This window comes from Chiloscyllium punctatum, chromosome X, assembly GCF_047496795.1.
Source record: "Chiloscyllium punctatum isolate Juve2018m chromosome X, sChiPun1.3, whole genome shotgun sequence".
Classification (NCBI taxonomy): domain Eukaryota; kingdom Metazoa; phylum Chordata; class Chondrichthyes; order Orectolobiformes; family Hemiscylliidae; genus Chiloscyllium; species Chiloscyllium punctatum.
This window is the reverse complement of record NC_092791.1, coordinates 24,114,229-24,129,313: the sequence shown is the minus strand read 5'-3', so window position 1 is coordinate 24,129,313 and position 15,085 is coordinate 24,114,229. Positions and strand designations below refer to the sequence as shown.

General features: G+C 44.2%; 1 protein-coding gene across 5 annotated transcripts in view; it reads right to left on the bottom strand.

Annotated features, from left to right (window-relative positions):
* Positions 1-15,085, bottom strand: part of LOC140471293 (tensin-2-like) — a 283,909-nt gene that overhangs the window by 170,112 nt on the left and 98,712 nt on the right. For all 5 annotated transcript variants that reach the window (XM_072567285.1, XM_072567283.1, XM_072567286.1 and 2 more), the window contains one exon: positions 4,961-4,998. In XM_072567285.1, the coding sequence (XP_072423386.1) occupies positions 4,961-4,998 (38 nt within the window). The remainder of the gene's footprint in view (positions 1-4,960; positions 4,999-15,085) is intronic.

Here is a 15,085-nt window from a genome sequence, read left to right as displayed (position 1 = left end):
TAAAAGACAGCATTTCTGACAGTGCAGTACTCCCTCAGCATTGCACTGGCGCATCAGCATTGAATTTTATGCTAAGGTCCTGGAATGGGACCTGAACCTGGAATCTGCTGACTCAAAGACAGGTATGTTGCCAAGAAATACACAGCTGAAGAAGATTATTTTTTAAAAATTCACACATGGGATGAGGGCATCACTGACTGGGCCAGCATTTATTGCCCATCCCAGAGGGTAGTTACGAGTCAACCACATTGCCGTGGGTCTGGAGTCACATGTAGGCCAGGCTGGTACAATTGCAACATTTAAAAGGCTTTTGGATGGGTATATGAATAGGAAGGATTTGGAGGGATATAGGCCGGGTGCTGGTAGGTGGGACCAGATTGGGTTGGGATATCTGGTCAGCATGGACGGATGGGACCGAAGGGTCAGTTTCCATGCTGTACATCTCTGACTCTGACCAGGTAAGGATGGAGTTTCCTTCCTGAAAGTATATTCGTGAACCAGATGGGTTTTTCCTGACCATCGACATCATTAGACTCTTATTTGAAGATTTGTATTAAATTTAAATTCCACCATCTGCCATGGCAGGATTTATACCCAAATCCCCAGACCATTACCTAGGTGTCTGGAATTAGAGTCTAGCAATAATACCACTGGGCCATCACCTCTCTTAAAGGTGATTTGTTCCTCCCTCTCCTACTAGCCTTCTTCCCCAGGACAGGATATATTGTTCCCCCTCACCCAGATGCCTCACAAGAAATTCAATCTTAGCCTCTGTGGCTCGATACTATTTGTCAACCTGGGGAGGCTAGAGTTCAAACAATGACTGGATCCAAATGAGATCACCTGGTATTTCATTATGAATTAGGCTTTATAGCCTTGGGATTTGTCTCTGTGTGAAAAGTGATGTGATCACTCTGATTGAATAAATAGAGAAAAAATATTTCTGTTGGCTGGGGAATCTAACAGTAGGGAAAACCATTTGTATGTGCAAAGTGTGATATAGGTTTAAAGCTTCCTTCTACCATTTCTCCCGCAAGAGAAATGCTGGGGTTTGTATTCCACACAAGTGTTCTCCCAGCTTGTCTTTTCCAATTTGATCATCGTAACCCACCATCCCTTTTCTCCTATTTGTTGTCTAACGTCGCTTTAAATAGGTCCTTACCATTTACCTCAACCACTCCTTGTGAGAACAAGTTCCATATTCTCAGCAGTTTCTTGGTCATTTGTGAGAATAATGTATTAATGTCAACTATAAGTTAAATGAAGATAATGTTTGTGTGTTCATGCAGTCAAAGCCATCTTTAATCATCAAATTATCCAGCAATGTTCATTTGACTTATTCAAACAAACCTTACTCCAAGATCACTTGAGAAGAAGCAAACTCAACATTCAAGGCAAAGTGTGATTCAGGAAGATAAGACCATAAGACATAGGAGTGGAAGTAAGGCCATTCGGCCCATCGAGTCCACTCCGCCATTCAATCATGGCTGATGGGCACTTCAACTCCACTTACCTGCATTCTCCCCGTAGCCCTTAATTCCCCGAGACAACAAGAATCTATCAATCTCTGCCTTGAAGACATTTAGCGTCCCGGCCTCCACTGCATTCTGCGGCAATGAATTCCACAGGCCCACCACTCTCTGGTTGAAGAAATGTCTCCGCATTTCTGTTCTGAATTTACCCCCTCTAATTCTAAGGGTGTGTCCACTGGTCCTAGTCTCCTCACCTAACGGAAACAATTTCCTAGCATCCACCCTTTCCAAGCCATGTATTATCTTGTACGTCTCTATTAAGTCTCCCCTTAATCTTCTAAACTCCAACGAATACAATCCCAGGATCCTCAGATCACTCCTTTGGTGCTGAGATGCACATCTTCTCTTCATCTATTATGCTACAGATTTATAATTTAGTACCAAAAGGAGAACTGAGGTTGGTGAGAGAGGGGTTTAAAGGATTTAAAAGGTATATTCCTTGGATAGAGCTTGCAATATTGTGCCCAAGTTCTGCTGTGGCTGCAGTAGCACAGTTAAATAAAGTTTAATGTGCTTGGGCAATCAGCTGCGAGTGCCTACAGGCCTCTGCAATGATTCAGACAAACGAGAGGTAACCAAGAGAGAGATTGTGCCAGATTATGCAGGAAAAGGGAATTCTAAATGGACAACAGGGTGAGATCCTTGCATTGTTGGTTTGACTAACAATTAATAGCAAAGAGGAAATGATGTACAGCCCCGTAATTGATCAAAGACAGACAAGAACAAAGAAAGCAGAAATACTAGACACCTCAGACACTGCATTGATCTTTCTAACAGCCCTCCAGCACTGCAAACAAATTGGAAGTAAATAATAATGGATGTACTTGCCCTAATTCTCAAATAAACAATATGTTAACTCGATAATGAAAGGTCAGAACTAAAAGATTGTGTACACGTGTTTTTCTCAATTTCCTAAATCATCATAGAATTTATTTGTTTTTATTATTTATTCACAATTTAAGGTTTTTTAAAAGAATGAACACGAGGCATTGTAATTATATGTCAAAGAGAGTGGTGTTGGAAAAATAGCTGGTCAGGCAGCATCTGAGGAGCAGGAGAATCGAAATTTCAAGCATAAGCTCTTCATCAGGAATGAGCGAATGGCCCAAGGGGGCTGGGGGTGGGGGTGGGAGGGGCGAAGGTCGCTGGGAATGCGAGAGGTAGATGAAGGTGGGGGTGATGGTGATAGGTCGGAGAGGAAGGTGGAGCGGCTGGAACTCATTGTGAAAGTGAATTCAGTGGCTTTAAGTCTGGTGCTAATCGAGCCCCCTCCTTCCGATGCCACTTATTAAGTATAGCCAGGCCTCTCAGTTCAGCAGAGCCAAGTTCACACAGTACAGAATCAACACAGCTGGATTTGGTGACTCTACCAACCACTCTGTGACCCTTTGTTCCAAAAGATGCAAAGTTTTGGCTCTGAGGGAGCAGTTTTATTTTAAATAGTCAATTGTGTGACCTTTCACCCATGGAAAATGAAAATTGACAACTTAGCCCAGTGTTGCTTTCCAATTTGACTTAAATGGCCATTATGGAGAAAAGCCAGGCCACTGTGGACAGTCTAAATACCACATTATCCACGAGTCGCACTTTTGTTTATAAAAATACTTGAGAAAAACTCTCGCTTCCCAGCAGCTGTCAGCAGATAGGACAGAGTCACATATGACACAGAAGGAAGCCATTTAATCGATCGAGCCTATGCTTGCTTCTCATGGAGCAATCCGGCCAGTTCCGTTCTCCCCCTTTCACTCCCCACCATCCATATTGAGTGTCTGACTCCCCTACAACTTAACTCTCATAGAGCAATCTGGCCAGTTCTGTTCTCCCCACTTCACTCCATACCATCCATACAACTCAGCAAACTCACCACAATGGCAGGACTGACATATAAAGAACAACTAAGTCGACTGGGCTTATACTCACTGGAATTTAGAAGAATGAGGGGGGAGTCTCATAAAAACATATAAAATCCTGATGGGGGCTGTACAGGACATTGGTTAGGCCACTGTCGGAATATTGCGTGCAATTCTGGTCTCCTTCCTATCGGAAAGATCTTGTGAAACTTGAAAGGGTTCAGAAAAGATTTGCAAGGATGTTGCCAGGGTTGGAGGATCTGAGCTATAGGGAGAGGCTGAACAGGCTGGGGCTGTTTTCCCTGGACTGTCAGAGGCTGAGGGGTGACCTAATAGAGGTTTACAAAATTATGAGGGGCATGGATAGGATAAATAGGCAAAGTCTTTTCCCTGGGGTTGGGGAGTCCAGAACTAGAGGGCATAGGTTTAGGGTGAGAGGGAAAAGATATAAAAGAGACCTAAGGGGCAACTTTTTCACGCAGAGGGTGGTACGTGTATGGAACGAGCTGCCAGAGGATGTGGTGGAGGCTGGTACAATGGCAAAATTTAAGAGGCATTTGGATGGGTATATGAATAGGAAGGGTTTGGAGGGATATGGGCCGGGTGCTGGCAGGTGGGACTAGATTGGGTTGGGATATCTGGTCAGCCTGGACGGGTTGGACCGAAGGGTCTGTTTCCATGCTGTGCATCTCTATGACTCTATGACTGGGCAGGCCAGATGTGGGAAGAATATTCTTGATGTTGGTTAAGTCCAGAACTAGAAGTCACAGTCTAAGAATAAGGGGTAAGCCATTCAGGATTGAGATGAGGAAGAATTTCTGCAGAGTAGAACCTGTAGAAGTCTCTACTACAAAAAGCTGCTGGGGCCAATTTGTTACATCTATTCAAGAGGGAGCTGGACGTGGCCCTTGCAGCTAAAGGGATCAAGAGGTATGGAGAGAAAGCAGGAGTGGGATGCTGAAATTGCATGAAGGGCTGAATGGCCTGCTCCTGCACCTATTTTCAATGTTTCTACAGGAAAACCCATTACTGCTTGACTGTATTACAGGAGCTGATGGTTCAGAAAGCCAACATGAGTTAGAACCGTTGACCCCCAACCCTAAATATTAGTTAGTAATATTAATATTAAACAAAAGAGTTCTGAGGGAAGTACCACTTGACCAGAAATATTAACCGTGATTTCTCTCCACAGGTGTTGCCAGACCTGCTGAGCTTTTCCAGCAATTTCTGTTTTTGTCCCTAAGTACTAGTTTTGTTTCAACTATACCATTCAGGATTCATTAAACCGTCAATCTTTACAAATGAAAGAGCTCTTTGATGATCCCTCTCAAACAGAGTTGCTGAATTAAGTCTCCCACTGTGTAATGTGCCTAGTAGTTTACCGGACTAAAAGACTTCATTAAGGAGAAAACAGGGGTTAGAATGTCTGAGAAAATCTGTCTCTTACAAGTAGCTATTTTTTTTAAAGAGGGAGGGAGTTGACAAATTTAAATGAATGGAACCAGGCTTTCAGAGACGTGGCCAGTTCAATTCATTCACCAGCAAACCAAATAAGCTTAAAATAAACAATCATCTTACCTTGGGCTCACATTTCTTGTGGCTTGCTAACTTGCAGACTGGAGGAGAGAGAGAGAGAGAAATAAAGTAAACGTAAGGTCAAGATTGGAGAGAATCAGTTAGAACTCTTGATAAAATTGAAGACGCCTTGACTGTTGGGCACTTTCCAAAGCTTCCCCTGACATTCTCAAGCTATGTTAGCAATGCTGATCAACTTGGCTATAAAGAGAAGTCCTGTACTGCATTACCAACACAACAAGAAGAATGCAGCCAGGCTGTTTCTCAGCCACTTAGGCAGATTGCATGTGGCCTCAGGAGATATCTACAGATTTCCAAATATGCCATTTTTCATCGTTGGCATTTTGATCAAAATGTTACAAAAAAAGGGTCATTTTATTCTACAGATATCCATCATCCCAAAGTTCTCTTAGGCAATAAAAATAATTGTACAGTTTATATCATGCATCGTGTAATGACTGGAGAAAGTATCACGGAATATTTCACGGAAGGATATATGTTCTTAAGTATGTCAATTATTAGATAACGCATTGGCATGTAACAATGCCACATTGGAGCCATGCAACACAAAATAAAGATCGAGCCAGCATAACTTTGGAGGTCTAGAATAACAGGGACTTGGTCAGCAAAACCATTAAACCCAGCAAATCCATCAACAAAGGTTAAAAAATAAACATTTTTTTTATTTTCCCTCTTTTCAGGCTGTGAATTGTGCTCAGATGTTTACAGGTGGTGCCTCTGCTCGGGACGGAATCTGTTCTGAAAGCTATCAAAATTAGGACAGAACCTAATTTCTGGTAGAATTTGCCTCTAGTAGAAGCCTGTCCCTGCCAATGGAGCAATCTCAAATTTTGGCTGATGGTGAGGTGAAATTTCCAGGCCTCCACTGGCGGGGAGCCTCACTAAATTTGCTCATTGTGGTTCTGAAGGGACACAGCCATAAACCGTGGAAATAATATTCATGGATTAATTTAGAAGGAATACAAAAGGGTGACTGTTTTCACACTGGAGAATAAGAATAAATGGCCACATTCAAGCCAAGGTAAAGCAGAATTAATGTACCATTTCCAAGATGGAAATGTGGTCCGGATTAGTCATCAAATCTGTGGGGTATCATAAATCATCTGTGGAAGGAGCTGATTATTCCACCTCAGCTGGCAATCTTCATAAATATGGCTAGTGAGTCCATCCTTTCTTGCTGTGCCAAACCTATTGTTTCTTTACAGTGTGTTACTAATTAGAATTCTACTCTGCTGTGCACCACCAGGTCTTCTGTCAGTTGTTGGCCAGTGTGCTAAGATGAGTGCTGGCTTTATTGGGAAGACTGAAGAGACTGTCTTCAGTCCACTATTGCAAACTCATTCCTGATTGAGTCTCTAATCTCTTTTCTGGCAATTGCCTGAAAGTGTGCCAAACTGTTCATAACCTTAACGTCACATTCAACTCTGAGATGAGTTTCCAATCCACATGTTCATACTATCACCAAGACTACCTCGTCCTATCTCCATGAAATCACCTGATTTCACACTTGTTTCAGTTCGTCTGCTCCTGAAACCTCCATCCATGCCTCTGTTACCTCTAGACTTAACTATTTGAATGCTCTCCCACATTTAACCCTCAGAGAACTCATCCAAATCTCTGCTGGCCCTGCATGCCTATGGAGAAACCACAGGGATAGAGCAAGGTCACAGGGGAGCCAGGAGGACAGCACACTGGGAGGGAGCAAGGTCACGGAGACCCAACTGGAGAGGCTGTTCGGAGGGAACAAAGTCACAGGGGAGCCAGCAGGAGAGGCCACATGGGACAGAAAAAGGTCACAGGGAGCCAACAAGAGAGAGCGAGGTCATGGGATAGCCAACGGTAGTGGTCACTGGGACAGAGGAAGGTCACAGGGAGATGCTGCCAAATGATAGGGGGCCATACCTTCAGGAGAGGCCACGTGAACAGAGTGAGGAAACAGGGGGACAGCGACCAGGTCAGAAGGAGGCAACGAAGTGAGGCTGTTAGGTCACAGGGTGGCTGTCAATTGCTGCCATCTGGTCAAGGTGGTTTGGCTAGAAAAGGCTACTCAGACAGACAGGTCACTGGGACAATATGGCACCTTCATTCAAGATGGCAGCAACTGAGGCCTAGTTGGTAGTGATTTCACAAGAGAGTGGGCCTGGACTTGAATTACTTCCCTTAACATTGACCCACAATAAGCAGGATGGAGTGGGAATGCTCAGGACAACAAGGTATGTGGTGCGTCTGTGGTGTGCATGTGTGACAGATTCCCTGTCTCCGCAGTGGAGTCTCCAATCATTTTGGCTATCCCTGACGTTGGACCAAAGACCTTGCTCCAACAGAATTGTGTGATAGTGAGCATCATCCACCCCATTTTAAAAAAAAACCTTGCACAAGCAATTTTCACATCTTCAAAATTTAGTTCAGGACCTGGAATGTCAGGACCCTCATGGACATTCCCAGCAGTGACAGAGCTAAATGTTATGCCACTATCATAACTGAGAAACTCTGGTGTTCCAAATCAATATCACTGCCCTGGGTGAGACACTGCTGACAGAATAAGACCAGCTCAGAGAACAGATATTGGCCTGAGAGGGAGCACAGGTTTATCCAAAAAAAACCTTGTCTCTTAGAAAGAGCTGTCATAATTAGTCCCAAGGTAAAAACAATAACTGCAGATGCTGGAAACCAAATTCTGGTTTAGTGGTGCTGGAAGAGCACAGCAGTTCAGGCAGCATCCAATGAGCAGCGAAATCGACATTTCGGGCAAAAGCCCTTCATCAGGAATAAAGGCAGTGAGCCTGAAGTGTGGAGAGATAAGTTGGAGGAGGGTGGGGTGGGGAGAGAGTAGCATAGAGTACAATGGGTGAGTGGGGGAGGAGATGAAGGTGATAGGTCAGGGAGGGGAGGGTGGTGTGGATAGGTGGAAAAGGAGCTAGGCAGGTCGGACAAGTCCGGACAAGTCAAGGGGACAGTGCTAAACTGGAAGTTTGAAACTAGGATGAGGTGGGGGAAGGGGAAATGAGGAAGCTGTTGAAGTCCACATTGATGCCCTGGGGTTGAAGTGTTCCGAGGCGGAAGATGAGGCGTTCTTCCTCCAGGCGTCTGGTGGTGAGGGAACGGCGGTGAAGGAGGCCCAGGACCTCCATGTCCTCGGCAGAGTGGGAGGGGGAGTTGAAATGTTGGGCCACGGGGCGGTTTGATTGATTGGTGCGGGTGTCTCGGAGATGTTTTACCTGCACATCCACTAATATCATTTATTGTATCCGTTGCTCCCGATGTGGTCTCCTCTACATTGGGGAGACTGGGCGCCTCCTAGCAGAGCGCTTTAGGGAACATCTAAACAGTTCCTCCACATTCACCCTATCAAAGTAATTTCAAATCAAATTGGAAGGAGTTTAATCAGGTCTCCTCTCTTCATGATAGAAGCCCAGCCAGTTCAACAAGACGTATCAGTGAGGACTCAGCAAAAAAATGGAAGCAGGCAGTTTAAGTACACAATATCTTTCTGTCTGGTCCAAATAAATTTGACTCTTCTGTTTAAAACTTCGACATCCAACCTATCATTTATCAAAACCAAATATGGGGTCAAACTGTGGGCTTAACTGGCCTTCCAGCCAGAACACAAGAACGTTTATAACACTGAAGGAGGTCATTCAGCCTATTGTGTCTGTGTTGGTCAAAAAAAAAGCAATCCAGCTTAATCCCATTTTGCAACTCTGGATGCTTTGTAGGTTACAGCTCTTCAAGAGTCTTTTTTTAAAACATGATGAGAGTTTCTGACTCTGAAGACCTTTCATGCAGCAAATTCCACTCCATCTGCAAACCTTTCTGAGCATGAAGTATAGGAGTTGAGAGGATGTTGCGACTGTATCGGACATTGGTTGGGCCACTTTTGGAACTTTGTGTGCAATTCAGGTCTCCCTCCTATAGAAAGGATGTTGTGGAACTCAAAAGGGTTCAGAAAAGATTTACAAAGTGTTGCCAGAGATGGAGGGTTTGAGCTATAGGGAAAGGCTGAATAGGTGGGGCTGTTTTCCCTGGAGTGTTGGAGGCTGAGGGGTGGCTTATAGAGGTTTATAAAATCATGAGGGGCATGGATAGGGTAAATAGACAAGGTCTTCTCCCTGGGTTGTAGGAGTCCAGAACGAGAGGGCATAAGTTTAGGGTGAGAGGTGGAAGATTTAAAATGGACATAAGAGGCAGTCTATTCATGCATGGGTGGTGCGTATATGGAATGAGCTGCCAGAGGAAGTGGTGGAGGCTGGTACAATTATAACATTTAAAAGGCATCTGGATGGGATAGGAAGAGGAAGGGTTTAGTAGGGATATGGGCCAAGTGCTGGCAAATGGGACTAGATTAGGCTAGGATATCTGGTCGACATGGATGAGTCGGACCGAAGGGTCTGTTTCTGTACTGTACATCTATATGACTCTACAACTCCCCTCTAATTCTCCTATCTGTCCCCTGGCTATTGGCCTCTCTGCTGACAGAAATAGTTCCTATTCACTCCATCTCAGCCCCCCACAGTTTTACACACTTTTTCAACATTGTATGGAAATAGAGTCATAGAGATGTACAGCATGGAAATAAACCCTTCGGTCCAAACCGTCCATGCCGACCAGATATCCCAACCCAATCTAGTCCCACCTGCCAGCACCTGGCCCATATCCCTCCAAACCCTTCCTATTCATATACCCATCCAAATGCCTCTTAAATGTTGCAATTGCACCAGCCTCCACCACTTCCTCTGGAAGCTCATTCCATACATGCACCACCCTCTGCGTGAAAAAGTTGCCCCTTAGGTCTCTTTTATATCTTTCCCCTCTCACCCTAAACCAATGCCCTCTAGTTCTGGACTCCCCGACCGCAGGGAAAAGACTTTGCCTATTTATCCTATCCATGCCCCTCATAATTTTGTAAATCTCTATAAAGTCACCCCTCAGTTTCCGACGCTCCAGGGAAAACAGCCCCAGCCTGTTCAGCCTCTTCCTATAGCTCAAATCCTCCAACCCTGGCAACATACTTGTAAATCTTTTCTGAACCCTTTCATGTTTCACAACTTCTTTCCGATAGGAAGGAGACCAGAATTGCATGCAATATTCCAACAGTGGCCTAACCAATGTCCTGTACAGCCGCAACATGACCTCCCAACTCCTGTACTCAATACTCTGACCAATAAAGGAAAGCATACCAAACGCCTTCTTCACTATCCTATCTACCTGCGACTCCACTTTCAAGGAGCTATGACCCTGCACTCCCAAGTGTATAAGTCTTGCTAAGATTTGCTTTCCCAAAATGCAGCACCTCGCATTTATCTGAATTAAACTCCATCTGCTACTTCTCAGCCCATTGGCCCATCTGGTCCAGATCTTGTTGTAATCTGAGGTAACTCTCTTCGTTGTCTACTACACCTCCAATTTTGGTGTCATCTGCAAACTTACTAACTGTACCTCTTATGCTCGCATCCAAATCATTTATGTAAATGACAAAATGTATAGGGCCCAGCACCAATCCTTGTGGCACTCCACTGGTCACAGGCCTCCAGTCTGAAAAACAACCCTCCACCACCACCCTCTGTCTTCTACCTTTGAGCCAGTTCTGTATCCAAATGGTTAGTTCTCCCTGTATTCCATGAGATCTAACCTTGCTAATCAGTCTCCCATGGGGAACCTTGTCGAACGCCTTACTGAAGTCCATAAAGATCACATCTACTGTTCTGCCCTCATCAATCTTCTTTGTTACTTCTTCAAAAAACTCAATCAAGTTTGTGAGACATGATTTCCCACGCACAAAGCCATGTTGACTATCCCTAATCAGTCCTTGCCTTTCCAAATACATGTACGTCCTGTCCCTCAGGATTCCCTCCAACAACTTGCCCACCGCCGAGGTAAGTCTCACCGATCTATAGTTCCCTGACTTGTCTTTACCGCCCTTCTTAAACAGTGGCACCACTTTTGCCAACCTCCAGTCTTCCGGCACCTCACCTGTGACTATCGATGATAACAAATATCTCAGCAAGAGGCCCAGCAATCACTTCTCTAGCTTCCCACAGAGTTCTCGGGTACATCTGATTAGGTCCTGGGGATTTATCCACCTTTAACCGTTTCAAGACATCCAGCACTTCCTCCTCTGTAATCTGGACATTTTGCAAGATGTCACCATCTATTTCCCTACAGTCTATATCTTCCATATCCTTTTCCACAGTAAATACTGATGCAAAATATTCATTTAGTATCTCCCCCATTTTCTGTGGCTCCACACAAAGGCCGCCTTGCTGATCTTTGAGGGGCCCTATTCTCGCCCTAGTTACCCTTTTGTCCTTAATATATTTGTAAAAACCCTTTGGATTCTCCTTAATTCTATTTACCAAAGCTATCTCATGTCCCCGTTTTGCCCTCCTGATTTCCCTCTTAAGTATACTCCTACTTTCTTTCTACTCTTCTAAGGATTCATTCGATCTATCCTGTCTCTACCTGACATATGCTTCCTTCTTTTACTTAACCAAATCCTCAATTTCTTTAGTCATCCAGCATTCCCTATACCTACCAGCTTTCCCTTTGTTGAGGATTTAAACACGGTCAGGTGAGTGGGCAATGGGGGAAATGTGAAAGTGAATAGACTTTGAGTAGGTAAAATCAGGCCCATTAACAGTGGGCTGAGCTGGAGGTACACAGTTTTCACTTAGACAGAATGACCAGACACACTGCATCTCACTCCTTCATCGATCTGAGAAACATGATTCAGCAGCTGGCAAAAGATGGGGGTGGAGTGCTCAGAAGCATTTACTGTAATGCAGAATATTTCTCTGCAATGACAGTCAGGGACTTTCCAATTCACATCATAATAATTATTTTTTAAAACTGGCCTGTTTAACGACAAGTGCCAAATGAATTAGTTTGACAGGATTCGAGAGCTATTTACATTTTTCAGCAGCTCGTCAAGAAGGTAAGAATAGTGTCCAAGAATGAAAACAGATAAAGTCAATAGGACAGCATAGACACCAAGATCATTTCAGCAAAGTGACATTCTGGGGGAAATTCACATTCAAAACAGTAGTGTCACTTTAAGTTTCTACTGGGTCTGTCTCCTCCAGCGATACAGGCCCCTGCTAGGCCTGACTCTCCCAAAGACCCAGGCTCCTGCTGGTCTATTATTCAAGCTAGATGTGACATTAAAGAGACATTATGGGGTGGAGAAACTGCGTAGTCACGGATACGAAAGTCATCCAGTTCTCAGATTGAAGCTTTCTGGGGAATGACTTGTGCTTCTCTATTGATTTGTATTTGTTTATTATGCTACTGTGTCTCTCCACCACACCCCTATTTCTTATTTTGGCATCTGAGTGCCTTCTTTTGAAATTGCAGTTTTTAAGATAAAGTATGGGGTCCTTTTATCATCCCATTAACAGGACACAATAATCTTTAAGTGGTTTTAAGGGTGAAAAAATGAGTCAGCTCTCAGAGTGAACAGAACCTCTCACACTCCAGTTTATGTTTATTTTATTCCTGTGTTATGCGTGTGTGTAAGTACAGGGACTCAGTAAAAACACCATGTGCAAAATTATTTTATTCAACATTTCCACCACCAGGAAAAACATCCATGAAACCAGTAACAAGCAAAGCCTGGTAGGGGCAATGCTTATGTGAAAAACTAAGTGAAGGGGGAAGGGTAGAGATTCAAATCAAAACCACACCCAGACACTCTTCTTTATATTTCTTTTTCTAAATCTAACGCTTTTTTTCTTTTTTTAAATTTTACTCCTCACACTACCACCTAACTGCGGTAGTGCTTATTTTTCCCCAGCACCCATGTTGTGTGTGTGCAGGTGTGAGGCACAGTGAAAGACACAAGGTGCACGCATCTTTATTCACTTCCCACCACCAGGAAGAAAGGAAACACCTGAGTGGCCAGTGACAAGCAGTGCCCTTCACATCAAAGGGCAATGCTGTGTGATCAAAATAAGGGAAGGGGTGGGCAGGGATTAAATCAAAATAGAGTTGGAGGGGGAAATAAAGCACTCCACACCCAGACACTCTTTCTTTTCTCTTCTCGTTTTTTTTTGGAGAGTCCTTCAGTCACTGATCCAGCTTCCTCAGAGCCAACTCTCAGAGTGACAGGATGTCTAACACTTCTGTTTTTTTTTATTCCTCCCCCTACACTACCACCTGACAGCGGTAGTGCTTATTTTTCTCCAGTACCCATGTTGTGTGCATGCAGGTGTCGGAAACCGTGAAAAATGACAAGTGTGCAATCTTTATTTATATTCCACCATCAGGAAGAAAGGAAACACCCAAGTGGCCAGTGACAAGCAGTGCCCTTCTCAAAGGGCAATGCTGTGTGATCAAACAGTGAAGGGGAGGGCAGGGATTAAATCAAAATAGAGTTGGAGGGGGAAATAAAGCACTTAACACCCAGACACTCTTGTTTTTTTTTATTTTTCACTGCTGTTCTTTTTTTTCTACCCCTGACACTCCTTTTTTTTATATATACCCCACACATTAACGCTTAAATGCAGTAGTGCTTATTTTTCTCCAGCACCCATGTTATGTGTGTGTGTGTGTAGTGTGAGACACAGTGAAAGAACACTCCCAATCAGGGAACTTATATTCTATGATATCCACCTGGTTGACCTCATTACAATCACTACATCCCTCCCCTTCTGAGTCCTAAGACCTAGGCCGTTTCTTTTTTGTAGCTCCTCCTGGGGCGTTGTATCACTGGGTCAGGTTCCTCTGACTCTGCCTCGGATATGGACAGGGTGTAACACACAGTACATGCCTCTTGTGCCCAGAGCATCTCGGAAGAAATTCATTCTCTTCTTCAGGTGGCAAGGGTGTCGAGGCGGTGACACACACCTTGTCCATCTCAGATTCTGAAGTCTCTTCAATGCTTGACAGAAATGGAGAATCCATGGGTTCCAACAGCTTTTCAGGCTGTTCTGAGGAACCAGGCACATTTTGCTCCAGCTGCATTTGTGGGTTTGGAATTTTCATATAGTCCATGTGCTTGTTCAAGACTGTCGCACCTACCTGAACTTCATAGGCATGGTCAACGTGAGGTCAGGTCCAGTGACATCTTACCCATGCAGGGCCATTCCCATGGTTCAGATATCAAATTTTGTCCCTTGAAATATACTCTCTCGGTTAGAGGAGTCTTGTGTCCAGAACTGGCGTTCCTGATACCATTTCACCCTCTCCACCAGGTCCAGGAAGATCAGATTTAATCTGGTGCAGAGCCTCCTCCCCATTAGCAACTCTGCCAGTACTATCCCTGTAGTTGCATGAGGGGTGTCCTATAATCAAAAAGGAACCAGGGCAGTTTGGTATCTGGTGAAGCTGTAGGCTGTTTCTTCACTTTCCTGAAAGCTGTGGCTTGGCAATGCAACCATTTCCAAGGCTGATCCGTTTTTAGGAGTTGAATCAAGGGTGTCAGAATGGAGGTCAGGTTATCTATGAACTTTCCATAACAATTCAACAGCCCAAGGAAAGATCTAAGTAAGCTCCAGTACAGATGTGCAAACCGGGACACCTTTGATCACCTTTACTTTATCTTCCGAAGGGTGTAACCCAGTTTGTCAACTCTGTAGCCCAAGTAGGTTACTTAGGGTGGCTGGAACACAAATCTTCCCCTTCTAAGGTATACACTCCCCTTGGAGAAACATCTAAGACTATGTCCAAGTTCTCTAAGTGCTCCTTGTTGGTTTCCCAGTTGTTAGCATGCCATCTAGATAATTGGCAATTGGGGGGAGGGGGGGGGGGGCGGGGTGTGGTAGTAGACCTTGTAAAATGTTCTCCATCGTCCACTGAAAAGTGGCACAGACTGTTACTATCCCAAATGGCAGTCTTGTATATTGATACAAACCCTGGTGGGAATTAATTGTAGCATACGTCTGGGAATCCTCATCTAACTGGAATTGCAAGTATGCATGACTCATGAAGGACAGCTCCCTGGCCAACTTGGTGTATTAATCCTCTATACGCAAGGTATTGGGTATTTATCTAGTTGTAAAAAGCGGTTTGCCGTTTGTTTAAAATCCCTACAAAGGCGAACCGACCCGTTGAACTTCACAATCAGTACGACCAGTGCTGCCCATTCCACTAACTGGACTGGTTTGATGATTC